Source organism: Mustela lutreola, chromosome 2 (genome assembly GCF_030435805.1).
Source record: "Mustela lutreola isolate mMusLut2 chromosome 2, mMusLut2.pri, whole genome shotgun sequence".
Classification (NCBI taxonomy): Eukaryota; Metazoa; Chordata; class Mammalia; order Carnivora; family Mustelidae; genus Mustela; species Mustela lutreola.
The window spans coordinates 9312049-9330306 of record NC_081291.1 but is presented as its reverse complement, the minus strand read 5'-3'; the positions used below and the strand labels follow the sequence as shown (position 1 = coordinate 9330306).

The 18258-nt window shown below is 50.4% G+C and overlaps 1 protein-coding gene across 8 annotated transcripts in view; it reads left to right on the top strand.

The window, feature by feature from the left end:
* The window catches only part of CACNA1A (calcium voltage-gated channel subunit alpha1 A), a 286734-nt gene that overhangs the window by 229831 nt on the left and 38645 nt on the right, over positions 1–18258 (top strand). For all 8 annotated transcript variants that reach the window (XM_059160169.1, XM_059160170.1, XM_059160168.1 and 5 more), the window contains 6 exons: positions 8602–8701; positions 10171–10331; positions 11761–11898; positions 13480–13681; positions 14817–14981; positions 18036–18146. In XM_059160169.1, the coding sequence (XP_059016152.1) occupies positions 8602–8701; positions 10171–10331; positions 11761–11898; positions 13480–13681; positions 14817–14981; positions 18036–18146 (877 nt within the window). The remainder of the gene's footprint in view (positions 1–8601; positions 8702–10170; positions 10332–11760; positions 11899–13479; positions 13682–14816; positions 14982–18035; positions 18147–18258) is intronic.

Sequence of the window (18258 nt, the reverse complement as noted above, 5' to 3'; positions counted from 1 at the left end):
CCCAACCGCTGTCTCTCTGAGAGCCCCTTAAAAAGAAAACCAGGAAATGAATGTGCATGAGAATTCAACCCCCCCCACCCTGTGCCTGAAGGCCCTGTAGTTGTAGACCTGTGACTCCCTTCATGTGTCTTTTACTTCTCCTGGCAGTCCTAGGACTCTCTGCCTCCAGAAAGGTCATGCATCATTGTGCAACTCCAAGATGGCACCTGGGTTGTGGGTAGCCATTCTAGAATGGCACCCAAGGGCCAAGCAGCCATTCCATCCAAGATGGCACCCAAATTGTGGGAACCCGTTTCAAGATGGCACCCAAGGGCTGGGAAGCCACTAGATCTTAGGGCCTTGATAGCAAACTTAGCAGTGCTTTCCTCAAATTATAGATGTTTGGAGCAGGTTGAGAAGACCCAACCAGCTCCTAATCCAGAAACGAACTGTCTTGGGGACCTGTCTGGGCCCAGCACCATGGATCATTCCCAGAAAGGAAAGTCTCGGAGGGACTGTGACTCATCTCACCCCCATAGTGAGAAATCAGAGGCTTCCTTTGTGCCTCTGCCCCCTAGTTTCCTTCTCAGGAGATTTTTAGGGGTTCTTGAATGTCCCCCTAACCAAATAACAAAGACTTGGTTTGTCAGGAGGCCAGAGTGGTGGCTCATTTCCAATTTAGGGACTAATGTGGGCCACTCTCGGATTCTTCTGTGGGAAAACAATGAAGTCAGCTTATGTCAGAACAGCCAGAAAGCTCCAAGGTTCTGGATGTCTCCAAGCTGGTGAAGAAGTACCATAAGGGTCAGGAGGCTGATATATTTCTGACTCTGACCAGACTTCCCACCCCCCACCTTTCTCTTCTACTTTCTTTTCCTCTTTCTATGTCTGCTCTCCTTCTACCTTGTCTCCTTTGTTTCTCCTTCCTTCCTCCTCTCCCTCCTTCTCTCTTACCCTTTTCTAAATGAGTACTTAAGTATTAGAGCAATGGAAAACACTAAAAAACCACAAAATTTGACTATGTTATTAACGTGTTCTGAAGTTTCAAAAATTAAATAAGTGCACGGTGAATTAGAGGAGAAAGATTGCCACAAATAAGACAAAGAACTATTGGCATTCATATATAAAAAGCAATTGCAAATCAACAAGAAATATGAACCTCAATAGATAAATGGATGAGGGATATAAACAAAAATTTTTGCAGAACGCTAACAACTAAAAAAAATGGGGAAAAAAATCAGCCTCCTTAGAATTCGGAGAAAAGGGGGCGCCTGGGTGGCTCAGTGGGTTAAGCCGCTGCCTTCGGCTCAGGTCATGATCTCAGGGTCCTGGGATCGAGTCCCGCATCGGGCTCTCTGCTCAGCAGGGAGCCTGCTTCTCTGTCTCTCTCTCTGCCTGACTCTCCGTCTACTTGTGATTTCTCTCTGTCAAATAAATAATTAAATCTTTAAAAAAAAAAAAAAAAAGAATTCGGAGAAATGGAAAATACAAGTAAGATACAATTTGTTTCCTACCAAGATAGCACCAGTTGCTTCCAAAAAGATTTTTAAAGTGTATTTAAGGATGTCACGAAATATGCTCGTTCCTCCCTCCATCGGGTATTTGAACGACTCCTACAAGGTATCTGGTAGGCACCATGCTAGGTCCTGAGAAAATTTCAATTCTGAGGAGCCAAAATATTTTACTGCCCTCAGCCTGAGTGATTCTATCCCCTGTGGAAATTATTTCCGTGCTGTCTGTCTCCATTTCTGTCCCGAATCCCATTCCCTCCCTCGTTCCTATTTCATTCTGCCTCTTTCTCTTACCCCTTTTTTCTCTTCTTCCCTCTAACTGCCTCTCCTGCTCTTTCTCCTTCTCTGTTTCTCTCCATTCCTCCTTCCCTCTCTCTCTGTGTGTCTCTCCCTTTTCATCCTTTTCTTCCTTTTTTCCCCAACCCTGCATTTTCTCTTTTCTGTTATCACCTTCTGTCTCTCTGCTTCTCTTTGCCTACCCAGCCCTCCCCAGCACATACATGTCTCTCTCTGTCTCTGTCCGTCTGTCTGGTTCATCTCCTCTCCTCTCTCTTTCTCTCTCTTTCTCTCTCTCCTTCCTCTGACCCTGGCCCCCTGGGCCTGACCATCTACCTAACCTGTGTGGCCTAGAGAAAGGGGACACTTCTGACCCGGGACAGCCTCTGCGGCAAGGGAGGGCAAGTTAGCAGGCACCTCGCTCAGACTTCCTCTAGCCTTCCAGGGTGATTTCCTCCCAGCAGCCATCAAGTCTCCTAGAGCTCGGGAGATGATAGGTCAAGGCGGACCCTGTCAGCCACATCCATCTGTCCACACACAACCACTCCTTTGCCAGCTCTGCCTGGGGTGGGGAGTTTTGCTCTCCATGGCCACCACTGGGTATAGAACAAAAGAAGTGATGACAGGGGCCCATCAGCTCACCCTTGGCCTTGGCACTTTCTTCCCAGACCTCTGTCGGAGCCAACATGCTTCAGTAAGAAGGAGGGGGGACTCCACAGTTGCCCTGCCTCGCCTCCATCCCCCAATTTGACCTCACAATTTGGGGAATGGGTGGTCTTCCAAAGACGTGGGACTTTCAACCAGAGAACTTTCGCCATAATAAGCTATAGTTGACAATATGCTGTTTCTAGGATCCCTGGAGCTATAATTGGGCTCTACTTTAAGCAAACAATTTGCAAAATCAAAATTATTTTTCCACCAAAAATCAATCAGCAGTATGATTCTTTGTGTTGCAAAAGAATCTGCTAGAGGGAGCTGATTTTTTTTTTTTGAATTTTCATTTTTATATATGAAATTATACAAGGGCATTCAAAATGAGCCTACAACTCACAGAAATCTGGCAGCATATTTGTAGTCAGTCTTTTAAACTGCTTCTATGAAGTTGCTACAGGCATAAAGCCAGCCAACCCATGACCTTGAAAATCCCCATTTTGTATTTTTTTTTTAATTCGTATGCAAGGAAAAGGTCCAGACTGTGATTTAAGGACATCCTCTAAGCCTCAATGGGCTTATAGATCATGCAGGAACTGGGGGTGTGAAATTTTTCCAGTGGGATCCTGACAAGTGCTGGCCGCTCTCAAGGGGTTTTGGGAGAGCTGACATCCATGCGAGTCCCTTTGTGTGATGGTCATGGGGATAGGAGAGGTAGACCCTGAGACCCCCCTGCCAAGACCCTCCCTACCTTGCTGCAAGGAATCCATCTGGTGCTGCCACCTCTCTTTCAAGGCAGGGTTGCAGGCCTGGCACAGTTGGCCAGGCACCTTGATCAAGCCACTCCTGCATGCCCAGGGCTATATCTGCCCAAAATCCAAAGCAGGAGTCCTCAGGAGGTCTCCTCAGCAAGGTCTCAGAATCCTGCCCCTGGCTGCAGGTTTCTGGCCTCTTTTGCCTGAGAACATTTCTCGCCCTATGAGGACTTTCTTACTATCTTTTCTTGTTACTACATGGATATCACATTGGTAGGAGTGGGAAGTCTCTGAGGGTCTCAGCCTGAGAGCCCGACCCCAGAGTCCTTTGCTTCTTTCCTTTCTGGTCTTTTAGCTCAATTTATCAGTCCAGTGCCCATCTCCTCACAGACAAGGCTGAGACCCCCGAGAGGTGTTAATTAGTCTTATTGCTTTAGAAAGAGCCTCCTGCAAGTCTACAAGTTTGTCTCTTATATGCATGTCCCGTCGCCATTCTGTGCCTCAATTTCCCCATAAAGCCAAAAAATTTGACTGGATAGTCCATCACAAACTCCATATAATTAATCCCCCCGGCAACCTCCTGTGGGAAGTTGTCTCACTGTTCCCATTCTGTAGAGGAGGAAACTGAGGCCCAGAGGTGAGTCTGGGATCGCTAAGGTGGGGCTCAATCGACAGATTCCAGGGTGCTGCCCATCTCACAGCTGTGAACGTGGAAGCTTTCACAAATCAACAGAAGGACACTTGACCGCTTAGCCACCAGGTTCCTCGAAAGCCTGGGGAAGGGGGCACAAGGCTGCTCCTTTCTTCGTTGAAAGGAATCTTGCTGGTCTGGCCTTTTGGGGAGGAGGCAAGGATTCTGCTGTGATCGTGGCCCCGTCTCAGATGTAGGAAAACTATCCCTGTGGTTCTCCAAGGGATGTGTTGAAGCTCTGCTGATAGTTTCCACCCCTCCTGCACCTCACCCGAATCTCTGTGTGTGTGTGTGTGTGTGTGTGTCCTGCTCCTTCCACCGACTGTGTGCCGTGTCCACGCGACCACCATTAACACACCATCTCATGAGCCGTCACACGTGATCTCATGCTCTGTGCCCATGCATCGGGGTGGCCAACTGACATGTCTCAGCAGCTGGCAGATCGTGATCCTGCCCTCACTGCCAAGAGTCCATCTGGTGCTGCCACTCCTCCCTCAAGGCAGGCCAGCACAGCTGGCAGAACGCCTTGATCAAGCTTCTCTTGCATGCTCAGGAGCCGAACTGCCAGGAAGCCAAAGAAGGAGCCCTCGGGCTGCCGCATTTTTAATCCCATCCTCAACCCAGCCCCTGCACTGAAGACATGATTTTTCTTGTGTGTGACAAAATGGAAAAGAAGACTTGAGTGCAAGATACACGAACCGGGCTTTGAATCTCAGTCTGCCTCTTCCAAGCTGTGTGACCTTGGGCAAGTCACTCTCCCTCTCTGGGCCTCAGCTTCCTCATCTGGAAAACAGGCATGATGGTGCCACAGGCAAACATAGTGACATTCAGAAGGCTCACATTTTACACTTAAAGTCAGGAGGTCAGGCAGAAATCACTGTCATTGAAAGATCTATAATGATCCACCGAGGAGAATCTACACGATTCCATGTATATGATAACTCCTAGATATCTTGAGCTTTGAGAACCTGGAAGATGAAATCAAAAGGTTGGAGGGGGGCAGGAAAAATCCATCAGGAATATCTGTAGACATTTAAACCATTCTGCATTTAGAAATATCACTAACTTTGAATAAAATGTTAAATGGAAAGAAGGAAGGAAGGTAAGTCACTAGCTTTGAAAGAGGCAACAGACAGGAAGTTCCACAGAGTACCCGCCTGGTAGAAGAATTTCTTTTTTTTTTTTTTTAAGATTTTATTTATTTATTTGACAGAGAGCGAGATCACAAGTAGGCAGAGAGGCAGACAGAGAGAGGAGGAGGCAGGCTCCCTGCCAAGCAGAGAGCCTGATGTGGGACTCGATCCCAGGACCCTGAGATCATGACCTGAACCAAAGGCAGAGGCTTAACCTACTGAGCCACCCAGGTGCCCCTATGGTAGAAGAGTTTCTGATGACATTCAGGTTCCTCTGGCCTTGACCTCCAGCCATGGTTAGAGCGTTGTCATGAGACCAAGCCTGATTCCAAAGATAAGTGCGGGGGCTGAGTCAGATGCCAAGAGCTTCGGCTCAGGACCCCCAAGACCTGTGTCTAACTACACCCCAAATTGGAACTCTTTGCTGACCTCCCTCTCCTTCCTAACTTAGGGAGTAAAGTCAAGGCCGTAGCTACCATGTATCAAGCATCAGAATCCCCAAGGTCTGTTTTGCAGGTGAGGACGATAATTAGGGGCAGAGCTGGGATTCAAACCCCAGTGCCCCCCGCCCGACTCCAAAGCTCACAATTTCCAAGCCATTCTAAGACCTTCCAGCCCCAGAACCTCTGGAGAAAAGGGGTTTCTCCAGCTCTTGGCAGTGACCTTCAGTGGTGAATTTGCCTTTGGTCATTGACAACTTTCTGGCTGTCCTGCTACTTGGAAATTTGGCTTTCTTGGTGTTGTTGGGCAGTGCCGGGAGCCTGCCGAGGGCAGGGGACTGAACGGGGGGGCTTCCAGATGGAAGGCTGGATGTCGGCCAGAGCCACAAGCCTGAGGCTGCCCCTCCTGGTGCCCGGGTAGGGCAGGGGGCGCTCAGGTGTGTGTGCGTGTGTATGTGTGTGTTCTGTGTTCTTTCTTCTGAGGCCGCTTACGATCTGTCTCTCCTTCCGATGCCACCTCACCAGGAGCAGTACACGGTAAAGTTTTCTCTCTCTCTCTCTCTCTCTCTCTCTCTTTCTCTCTCTCTCTCTCTCATTTTGTCTCTCGTTCTCCATGCCCTGGTGCAGCTGTGTTGGTTCTGGGCCTGTTTCCACGGCCTTCTGTTTTTGCTGCCGTCCGTTGCTTGCAGTGACCAGAGCCCGCCCTCAGTCTCTCTGCGGGGAGGAGGATCCCTAAGGGGTCTTGGCCACTGCCTCCCGCCATGACCCACCATGAGTCCAGTTCTTGGCAGAGAATAGAAAGGACATGGGGAAGCGGGGCCTCTGCAAGGTGTGATTTCAACAAGGCAGACAAACCCGAGATAGGACAAGCCACACAACCAGGACTTGGGCTCTAAAAGGAGAAATTGGCCTCCCATGGAGCATCTACACTTTCAGCAAAGCCGGTTCGAAGTTGGGTTGTTTCTGTGAGCGCGCCTTGAGCCAGCCATTCCTGCATGCTCAGAACCCAAACTGCCAGGGACACTCCTCACTGCCTCAATAAACAAGACTGTTTCTCAGCCTCACCTGAGGCCAAAGTACCTCGTGGGGGAGAGGGCCCCGCAGGGGGGAGGCCAGGGAGTCCTTTTCAGAGAGTGGATATGCCCATGGGAGTCATGCTTCCAAATGTCAGCCATTCAGCGCTTCGATTGTAGCCGGTTCCACATACAACCTAGATGTCCACCTGCTTGACATTTTTTCCACCAACACGTAGTCTAAACTGTGCTTCAGTTTTTGCTGGGAAACTAGATCATCCCGTTACAACCAGTATTGTTAACCTCAGACAGAACCACGGCTGGAAATGTGAATCCCACAGGCATGAAACAGTGACAATGTGACTTGTCACATTCAAGCTGGCTTCTAGGAATTCCAGAGAAATTAGTGAGTGTTAGGGAAACATTACAGACCTCCTAGCACATCTTGGAGACCTTCCACTCTTACCAAAGCAAAAGGCCTAAAACATTCTTGAAGAAGAAATCACTGGTTTCCCTGTGCGGTCTAATTATTTCATTGTGTTCCTGTTCTGCCTCACATTACCTCAGTGACTCTCTTGACATGTGTCACTTCAGGGGCACGGCCTTGAGATAACAATGATGACCTTGGCTTTAAAAAGGGAAAAGCAAAAAAAAAAAAAAAAGGATTGTTTTTGTGCCCAGATACCCAGACACATCATAGTGGGGGTCCCTGGGATAGCTCTCCATGTGACCCACGAGGTAACAAGAGAGAGAGATGTTCACTGCAGGACCCTCAAAGAACTCTGATCTAGATCCATTCATGGGCGTCCTGAGACCACACGCCAGGCACATGATGGGGGCTGGGACAAGAACCAAGATGAAAGGGAAAATGGACACGTAGATGAATAAATCACAATTCGAGCCTTTGAGGGGTTGTCTGTCTAAAGCCTGAAGCCAAAGACAGAAGCAGAGGTGACTGTGGAGCAGCAGTAGGGGCCAGTAAAACCCAGCGGCAATCAGGGAAGGCTGTCAGATAAAAGACCATCTAACTTGGCTTTGGGGGCTGCGTGGTCCTGTGAATGGAGAGGTGGAGGAAGGGCATTGCCAGCAGCAGGAACAGTATGTGCAAAAGCAGAGGGAGACCAAAGAGTGTAGCTTTTTGTGACCAAAGGGTGTGTCACGGTCGATGGGAATGCAAAGGCAAAGGTAAGTTGGGTTAGATTTCCAAGAGCCTTGAATGCCGCGCCCGAAGTCTCCACTTCTAGTAATTCAGATGCTCCAGAAGGATTCTGAGAGGGAGAGCGAAATGGTCATTGACTTTGACCACTGTGTGCAGAAAAGATCAAAGGAGAGAGAGACAGGGAGTGAGGGTGTGGGGGACTGGGAAATGGGTCACGAGAGTCCAGCATAAGATGGTGCCCAGGGATGAGCATGGAGATGTTATGGAGGTGACCCACTGGGGATGGAGGACAGGAAGCTGATTGTGACATTTGGGTTTCTGACTTGGGAGACTGGGTAGATGGTGAGTTCTGTTAACCACAAGACCTTGATGGCTGCACCCAATGCCCTCCTCTTGGGGGACCCACATCATGGCTGGGTAAGGGTAGGAAAGCATCTGCAGGGGCCATAGGGCAAAGGCTCAAGTCCAATAGACCCCGGACTAAAAAACCTCTATGCAGCTCTCTGGAAAAACGGGCTACGGGATCCTGGCAGAGGTTCAACATGGGCATCTGAAGTCTGGTTCTTTCCTTTCGTGTGGGCTCAGGGAATACTGGGGGAGGACCACATTAAGTACTTCCTGAATCCTGTTGGAAGAGCCCACCAAGACCACCCCCAGCCAGCATACAAGGTCAGCCAGCTCTCCTCTGCTAGGTCTGAGCACCCCCCTGCCACCCCTGCAGCTACTCAAGCCAGGCCAAGTGGTGGAGGACCTTAACAAATCCTGAGACAAGAACCACAGAAGGCCATCTGTTGATTATCTCTTGAGCTCAAACATAGCAGGAATGCTTACCACGCTTCCCCAGAAAGGGCAGGACTGTGCCAGGCTCCCCTCAGACCCTTAGGCCTGAGAGGGTGGGGGTGGGGGGGTCACATGGAGTTGTGGGCCACCCACCATCCAGACTGACTTCTGCTCCCTCTCTTCCCCTCTCCATACCCTAACATCCCTCCACAGTGGCAATAGCAAAGGAAAGGACATCAACACAATTAAATCCCTCCGAGTCCTCCGGGTGCTACGACCTCTTAAAACCATCAAGCGGTTGCCAAAGCTCAAGGTGAGATTGGGGTATGTGGGAGGCCTGTCTGGGTTGCCATGTACAGTTGGACAGGTTGCATGCTGCTCAAAGACACGACATTGAAAGGGGTGCTGATAACATCACATCCGTCATATATGGATATATTTATTATTAGAACTTTCCAGCAGATGGCAGTAAAGTGAGTTGATCTAACAAAATCTGTGTATTGTGACAGTTTTCCATTAGATGAAATGTCTTAAGGTGGAGATCCCTTTTCCTAATTCACAGGAGGACATCATATGGATAAAATAGGGCACAACCATAAAGTGGGAAGCCAGAAACTGGGTTTCTGCTCCCACACAACTTTTTACTTTTCACCAGTCTGTTCTAGGCTCTATTATCTCCTGTTCCAAAATAGTATGAACCAGTATTTCCCAAGCTTGTCATTCAGGAGACACGGGAGAAAAGAAAAGGAAATGCAACCCAGTCATTCAAACACACCTTTTCCACTGATGTTCCACCCGAAGGCCACCTGTATTATCTCCTACTTCATGAAAAGTCCTCATTTTTTTTTAAAACGAATGTGTTTTAAAAGGAAATGCTATGCCAAGGTTCTCAAATTGGAACCCAATGTTAACAGAAGGTAAAACTAAATACATTCCCCCAAAAAGACACGGTTATTAAGATCTAGGCAGAAAGATTGCCTGAAAAAGGCTTCGGACATGGGTACTTGCTCTTCCCAGGTTAAAAAAAGAAAAGTATCAGGGTTAGGTGCTCACAGTAGCAACAAAGCAAGACTTTCTCCTTCACCCAAAAGGACTGAAGGGAAAAAGTGGAAAGTGAATGATTTTGTTACCATGCAGTTCAACACCACTTAGCGTTGGGCTCCTGCAGGACCTAAAGGAAGGTCCTTTGTCGCCCGGATGTGCCCCTCCCCCATGACTTTGGTACTTGTGCTCCCAGATATGTGGCAGTCCTTTGGGCAGGAAAGCTTGCACTGAAACACGTACGATGCAGTCCAGCCCTATTCGGTGCTGTGGTTCTTCACCCTTTTCTGGGTGGCAGCCCCCTCCCCAAGCCCCCTGAAAGCTATGCACTCTTTCCCCCCCCTTCACCCCCCACCCCCAGGAAAGCTGGCCTGTAGTTACAGGGGGCTGGAGGACCCTTACCCACTTGTGGTTAGGACCCACTATGGTTAGAAGCAGAACGGGGTGGGAGAGGCTGCGAGAGGAACCCCTGCCTTCTTTGAGAGATGATGGAAAGATGCCATCTCACCCAGGATGGAATCTCCTGGGCCTGGGAGGTCAGCTCCCAAAGCCGGAGCGCCCCCTACTGCTCAGTGGGCAGAAGGAAGAGAGGGAGGCAGGGACCTGGAATCAACAGGAAAGGGCTTGTCTGGAACGTGGACAAACGGACCACACGTTTGGTACCACGGGCTGCTGGAGGCAGAAGCCGGGCAAGCCCACAGCCCCTCATGCCCTCTCTCCTCTCCGCCCCCCGCCCCCCAGGCCGTGTTCGACTGTGTGGTGAACTCGCTCAAGAACGTCTTCAACATCCTCATCGTCTACATGCTCTTCATGTTCATCTTCGCTGTGGTGGCCGTGCAGCTGTTCAAGGGCAAGTTCTTCCACTGCACTGACGAGTCCAAGGAGTTCGAGAAAGATTGCCGGTGGGTCTCTGCTCTCCTCGGTGTGTCCCGGCCGGGGCGGGCCAGGGGAGGGTTGGGGAGGGGCCAGAAGCGCCCCTGGGCTTGGAAACCCCCTGGACGTGACCCAGGTGCAACCCGATTGGGACTGGAGTGGGAAGAAAAGGTTTTGGTGTTTGCATCTGCCGTGCATCGCTCTGGTCCCCACCTTTGTCGCGGGAGGGCTATTCATATTCGTCCACATTCCCTTTTTGGAAAACCTTTACCGGCAGATGGCGTTTCAAAGTGAAAATGTTTTGCGATTTTAGAAAGATCAAATAGTGCGAGTTACACATAGGACATCAGTCGCACCCTTAGCTGGGTCTAAGGCATCCCTGTAATCAAACTGATTTTTTGTTTTTGTGTGTTTGTTTGTTTGTTTTCTGGGAACCATGCCACTTGTTTGCACTAAATGGGACAAATGACAAGGGTGAAGAGCTTCAGGTCTAGTCGGGTCAGGTTTTATTGCCAAACAAATTAGGTCAGAAGTAGACAAATTTTGTCTGCCAGGGGCCGGATCCTATGTGCTTGATCTCTAGGGGGCCTATAGACCTCAGTAGCCCGTGTCCGTTCCCATCCTAATGCAGAGCAGCCACACAACACGGGGACAAACGGGCATGTCTGTGTTCTTATTTCTAGAAATGAAAATTGTGAATGCCGGACAAATTTAATTTGTCACGAATGCATTCTTTTTATTTGTTTTCAACCACTGAAAAAGGTAGAAAACCGTTCTCACTTTGTGGACCATACAGAAACAGATGCACATCTGGTCTGCGGGTCATAACTTGCCACCCCTGACTTAAGAGAAAAGTGTTTAGTTTTCATAATTTTCTAGATTCTGGAGTCATGGAGGAGAAACTGTAGACCAGAAGTCGCCCCCATCTTTGGGTCAGCCTCGTGATAGAAATTGCTAAGCCTTTAACTAAGCTCCCTGTAAATTTTACCTTCGCCCGGTGTAAAACCTGACTAGGCAGGGAATGGCAGCCTCTTGTTTTGGTGGCTGGGTCTTGACATTGGAAGGGCCCCACACACTTGGCCACATGTCTGGGGCTGAGCCTTGTGTCCTGCCCTGAAAAGGAGCGGCAGTCGCCCCCTCCGGCCTGAGGAACCCAGAGATGTGCCTCTCTCTCGTCCTGCTCTCAACCCCCCAAGGCTGAGGCTCCCACCTGCAGGACTGGAAGTTTTTGTGTTACAAGAGAGTGCTTGGTCCTGAGTCGGCTCGTGGCTTTGAGTCCGGCCTCATGTGGGGGTTTGTCTCCAAACAGACGTCAGGGAGACCCGTTGGAGGCTGCTGCCTGGGCTGAGGGACACAGTGGGGGCTGGTGGTCCCCTCTTCCTCTTTCTTCTCTCTCTGACTGCTGGAGATGAGTGTCCCCTTCTTCTGTTTACTCACGGCCCCCATTTTCTGTGGCAGCGGCAAGTACCTCCTCTACGAGAAGAACGAGGTGAAGGCACGGGACAGACAGTGGAAGAAATACGAGTTCCATTATGACAACGTGCTGTGGGCTCTGCTGACTCTCTTCACTGTGTCCACGGGAGAAGGCTGGCCACAGTGAGTGGCCCACCAGAGAACCCCACGGTGGAGCTGGGGGCGGGGGGCGGCTAGGGAGCAGGACGGGGGAGGATCTGAGAGCCCAGTACTGAGGAAGGCCTGGCTGAGGAGAGGCTGGCTCCTGGCTTCCCAAGGTGGAGACCCCGCTAGGAGCGTGAGGGGCTGTCACCGGAACGCCAGCCTGCGCAACGTGTGGCTGGGCCTGTGGGACAGGAACCCAGCCCTCACTGAGCTCCGTCTGCCAGACTCTGTTTGTGGAATGGGCATTGCTTCTAATTTGCAGGGAGGCTTCCTAGACACAGGTAGGCCCATCTCTTAACCCTTCCTGTGCCGGTGAGTGCAGATCTCCAGGACCAGGGTGTGTGGACATGACATTTCCCAAGTCCCTGTGACCACAGGATCATTCTTCGCCCAGAACAGAGCAAGGGCCTGGGTGAGGCTGAATCATGTGCAAGTCCAGGGCTGGACCTGTCTTTACTTCAAATGTTGATTTTTTTTTTTTTCATCATAGGTCTTTTTGGCATTTGTAATAATTTGCTTAAATATTGCAGTAAAATGATATTTCTCCTGATGACTGAGAGGTTTGGCACCTCCTTAATTTGTGTCCAAGGCAAGTGCCTCACGCTCCTCACCCAAGTCCTGGCCCTCCTCCCAGAGGTCTCAGAAATGCAAGTGGACTCCAGTGCACCCTCTTCGTCCTCGCCTCCCTCCGTCCTGCTCTCAGGAAACACAGCAGCCCTCCTGTGCCTCTCCACCCACCCACACACACACTCAGTACCCACTTACATGGGGCCAATGCTAGCCCATACGGCACCTCGGAGAAAATTTTTTAGACAGCGCTTCCTCAGCAGACTTCACTTCCATCTGTCAGAAAATCATTGCAATATACTTAATGGTTTTGTTCAAATGAGGTATTTCATGGCCACCTGCCCAAAAGTTGTCATCATAAATACACAAATCTATCATGACTACAGTATGAATGGCACCCCTTAAGCACAGAACCCTTGAGCAGTGCACAATCTGTGCAACCGTTCAGAGCAGCTACGCACATACACACCCACGTTCATCCCCACTACCCCTTCTTGGCTCCGATCACCAGCTGTGCTTAAATGCCCCCACACACACTCCTTTCTGTCTCCATGACCCTATACACCCTCCCATCCATCACCACCAACCTGGTTTCCCATCCCAACTTGGCCAGACCTTAGTAGGTGAACTTCAGGAGGTCACTTTAATTTGTTAAACCTTAATTTCCTCATGAGCAAAAAGGAGCCAGTGGTAACCTCCCTGAGAGGGTGGCCGAGAAAATAAATAAAATCATGCCCAGCACTTAATAACCTTCCAGAAGCGTTGATGAAGGTAACGGACGCTGTTTTTGATCCTCCCCACAGACAAAAGGCTGTTTTTGATCCTCCCCACAGACAAAAGGAGGTGGGAAGACTTCTGGCTTTGTAAAGTCACCACAGTCATTGGCATCTGAAAACAATGACTACTCTCATTTCTTTGCTGTTTTCTCTTAACATCTCCCCCCATTCCTGTGACCCACCCACTTGCCCCCTCTCTCCACCCCACCCCTCACAGAGTCCTCAAGCACTCCGTGGACGCCACCTTTGAGAACCAGGGCCCCAGCCCTGGGTACCGCATGGAGATGTCCATCTTCTACGTCGTCTACTTCGTGGTTTTCCCCTTCTTCTTCGTCAATATCTTTGTGGCCTTGATCATCATCACCTTCCAGGAGCAGGGGGACAAGATGATGGAGGAATACAGCCTGGAGAAAAATGAGGTGCTACTTCCTGCCTGCATCCCTTGTTTAAAAATTGAGGACACCCCCCCCATACACACACATACATGCGCGCACGCACACACATACATGCGCACACACACATACACACACACACACACACCCAGGAAACAGCTTTTGGGGGCATCTGGGGTGGGCACAGCAGCATCCTGCAGGCAGAAGTCCATCTGCTGGACAGCCCGTCCTGGGGTTCTCAGAGGAAGACACACCAATCGCAGGTGTCTGTATCAGTCAGTTTGGAATAGCTTTGCCGTTCCAGAATCTCGGCGCCAGATACCCACAAAGGGATTGATGGAGTTCTTGCTTAACACCACATGTCTTGGGGGACTCTGGTCCACGTCATCTTTACTCTGGTTACCCTCTGAGTCTCTGCAGATCAAGAAGAGAGAATGGCAAACCCCGGTCCAGTTTTTGTGCTCTGTGCCCCGAAGGGACACGTGTCCCTTCTGTCCACATTTCATTAGCCAGAGCAAGTCACACATCAATGTCTGGTATCAGCGGGGTGAGGGAGTATGATCTCCCCGAGGGCAGGGTGGTGAATATTTATGAATGAAAATCCAGTCCTCCAGAGAGGACAGACCTGGCTCTTTGCCCTTCTAGAATCATCCAAGCTAGGAAGAGGACCTGAAATCCATCCTTCCTCTGCTCTGTTGGCCCCTAAGACTAAGCAGCCATTATTCCTCCTTCCTGTAAAGCAAAGGAGGAAAAGAAGCAAAATATTCAGTAGGAAAGCACGGTCAGACTTCAAATCAGACTCTGGTTCAGGTTCAGGTTTGGCCCACTTGGCAGTTGTGCTGCGTCAGGCAAGGGGCTTAACCTCTCTGAGTTTCTCTTTTCCTCCCCTGCAAAGTAGGGTTATCGAGAGTACCCACTTCCCGTGTTTGCTGCGGGGATTCGGGGAGGTCACAAGGGGCATGTTAGCGCAAGATCAGGCAGACCATGACTTCTCAAGGAGCCGCAGCTGCTGGCAAAAGAAAGTGGTCTGGTGAAGGGCTTCTGGGAGTGGGGAATCTCGGCTAGGGACAGGCTCGAGCAGATGTGCCCGAGAGCCGTGGCCAGGGAGATGGGGGGTGCTCTCCTACCCCCGGCCCTCACACCACCGGCCTCTCTCCTGCAGAGAGCCTGCATCGACTTCGCCATCAGTGCCAAACCGCTGACCCGACACATGCCCCAGAACAAGCAGAGTTTCCAGTACCGAATGTGGCAGTTCGTGGTGTCCCCACCCTTCGAGTACACCATCATGGCCATGATCGCTCTCAACACCATCGTGCTCATGATGAAGGTGAGCCCCCAGCCTGCGTAAGCCCCATGCGTGCCCGCCCCTCACACCCGCCCTCCTCTGGCCCCCTGGGGCCATGTGCCCCAAGTTTCCCAGGCAGACCACACTCCGTCACCACTGCAGAGCCTCTGTTCCGGCTGTTCCCTCTGCCGGACACACAGTTCCCACCCCTCGGCTGGCCAGCTCCTTCCACCTGCATCTCCAGGAAGCCATTCCCGACCTCCCATGACTGCACGAAGCACCTGTCTTTGCAAGCACCAGTGATCCCATGAGCCATATCATATCAGCGTCGGGTTGCCCGGCACGCTCCCCCACCAGCCTGTGAGCTCCGAGGGCCCAGGCAAGTCCCTGTCACCCCTGAATTCCTGGGGTTCAAGGAATCCTTGCCCTTAAGGGCACAGGAGGCCCTTTATAAATGTCCTGTGGCTAAACTGAGGAAGGAGGTGCAGGCACGGACCTCGCAACTCTTGGGGCCACAGAGCCTCTTCAGGGTGAAAAGTCAGAACGTCTCACCCTGTGGTTTGGAAACCAAAGGGCCGGATATAAGCCCAGCTCTGCCATTTATCTCAGCATTTAACTTTGCGCAAGGGACCAGCAATGCTCAGGCCTCAGTTTCCCTGTCAATAAAATGGGGATGACCATAATAGCACGCTCCTCCCGTCCCCGGGTGGGGACAAGGATTGAATGAGGACATTGAGGCAAAGAGACGAGCATATCTCTTGACACTTCAAAAACACTCGATGTTTAAGCTATTCATTTTTGGATTGGCAAAAAAGCAGTGCCTATTTTTGCTTGAAACGCTTCCCCATAAGCAAGTTCTTTTATGTTTTCATTGTTAGAATCATGAGCAGTTTCAAAGAGAAAAGAATAGTATAGCACAGCGCTTCTCAGGCTGCCGTGTGTTCACGGATCATCTGGAGGTCTCATTAACATGCAGAATTCGGTTCAGCAGAATCGGGCTGGGATCCTGACATTCCAAGTCAGGATCCCCCAGGATACTGGGGCCGCGGGTCCCCAGACCCCACTCTCATGAGTACCTAGTCTCCAGCACCCAGAGGTGCCCACGGTTCTAAGGTTGCTTCATCTACCTTCTCTGTTTTCTTGAGGTGAAATTCACATCACATAAAATTAACCATTTCAAAGTGTGCAGTTCAATGTACATTCACCAGGTTGGGCAACCGTCACCTCTCCCTACTTCCAGAACATTTTCATTGCCTCAAAAAGGGACCCCCCTCATCCTCATGACCAGCCACCCCTACCCCGGGTCCCTCCCCCAGCCCCCAACAACCACCAATCTGCATTATGTTTCTATGGATTTACCCGTTCTGGACATTTCATCTATTTTTTAAATTATTTTAAATGACAAACACCGCAGTATTTTGCCCTTAAATTCTTCAGTATGTATTTCTAAGAAGAAGTTTTCTTACTTATTCTTTTTTTTTTTTTTTTAAGATTTTATTTATTAGAGGGGCACCTGGGTGGCTCCATCAGTTAAGCAGCTGCCTTCGGCTCAGGTCATGACCCCAGGGTCCTGGGATCAAGCCCCGTATCAGGCTCCGTGCTTAGTGGAGAGCCTGCTTCTCCTTTTCCCTCTGCCTGCCGCTCTGCCTACTTGTGCCCCCACTCCCATCAAATAAATAAATAAAAATTTTTTTAAGATTTTATTTATTAGAGAGAGCAGGAGAAGGGGGAGTGGGAAAGAAGCAGGCTCTCCGCTGAGAAGGGAGCTTTACATGGGGCTCGATCCCAGGACCCTGAGATCATGACCTGAGCCAAAGGCAGAGGGAGGCTTAACCCACTGAGCCACCCAGGCGCCCCTTCCTCCATATTCTTAAGCTCAACAAGATGAGTGACAGTTCTCTAAGATACATCCCCAAAATGTCTTTTACAGCAAGAGTTGGGTTTTTGTTTGTTTTTTAGAAGTGGGGAAGGGCAGAGGGAGAAGGAGAAAGAGAATCTTAAGCAGACTCCCTACTGAGCTCAGAGCCTGACATGGGGCTCGATCTTACGACCCTGAGATCGTGACCTGAGCTGAAATCAAGAATCTAACGCTTAACCAACCACGCCACCCACGTGCCCCAGGAGTTGTTTTTTGAGCCAAAATCCAAATGGCTACCCATTTTCTCTGGTTTTTGTCTTTTACAACTCCATCTTCGCCCCTCCTCTTTGTCCCCTATGCTGTGGACTTCTTGAGGAAACTAGATGAGTTGAAGGAAAATGGTCCCCCCGCCGGGTGCGTTGGTTTTCTCATGGGGAACTGTAACCTCTTCGTCTACCTGCCATGTCTCCTGTAACCTGGTTCTCAGGGCTCAAGGTTATAAACTTGAACGTTAATTAAACAGTTTGGGCAAGAAGAGTTCAGAGGGAGTCAGAATAGAAGTTACCTCTGGGGGCGCCTGGGTGGCTCAGTGGGTTAAGCCTCTGCCTTCGGCTCAGGTCATGATCTCAGGGTCCTGGGATCGAGTCCCGCATCGGGCTCTCTGCTCAGCAGGGGGCCTGCTTTCCTTCCTCTCTCTCTGCCTGCTCTCTGCCTACTTGTGATTTCTCTCTATCAAATAAATAAATAAAATATTAAAAAAAAAAAAAAGAAGAAGTTACCTCTGGGGTGGGCTGCTGACTAGAAAGGCATACAAGGAACGATTTGGGGGTCCTGGAGGTTTTCTAAGTCTTGGGCTAGGGAGTGATCTTATGGGAGTTCACAGGTAAGGATTTAAAGAGAGAGAGATCTGAAGGGGAAAAACAAACAAACAAAAAAACAGAAAGTCCTGCAGAAAGATGCTACACATGTCCTCCTTCGTCCCCCCAGGAGTGCCATCAGGCAGGCAGTCCTAGGATCTGGGATGCTAAGGCAGGACTTGAGAAAGTGCTTGTTTTGCTGTGAAAAGATTAGCCTAGCCCACAGAGGGCTTGCCTGGGACCTGGGTCACCTCCACAGGATGTTGGGAAGCCCAGTGTCCAAGTCCCACCTGCCCCGGGGCAGGATAGTCGCGAAGCCACCTGCCTCCCCAGCCTCCGCCCTGCCCGCTGACTCCACTGTCTTTCTCTTCCCTTCTCCAGTTCTATGGGGCCTCGGTGGCTTATGAAAACGCACTGAGAGTATTCAACATCGTCTTCACCTCCCTCTTCTCTCTGGAATGTGTGCTGAAAGTCATGGCTTTTGGGATTCTGGTAAGCACGGCCTTGGGGCTAGAGCCGTGGGTTGTGGGGGACGTCCAGAGGGGCTCTGGGTCCTGGGGTGTTGGTCTCCCCACCTGCCCCAGGACCCCCAACCCCCAACCCC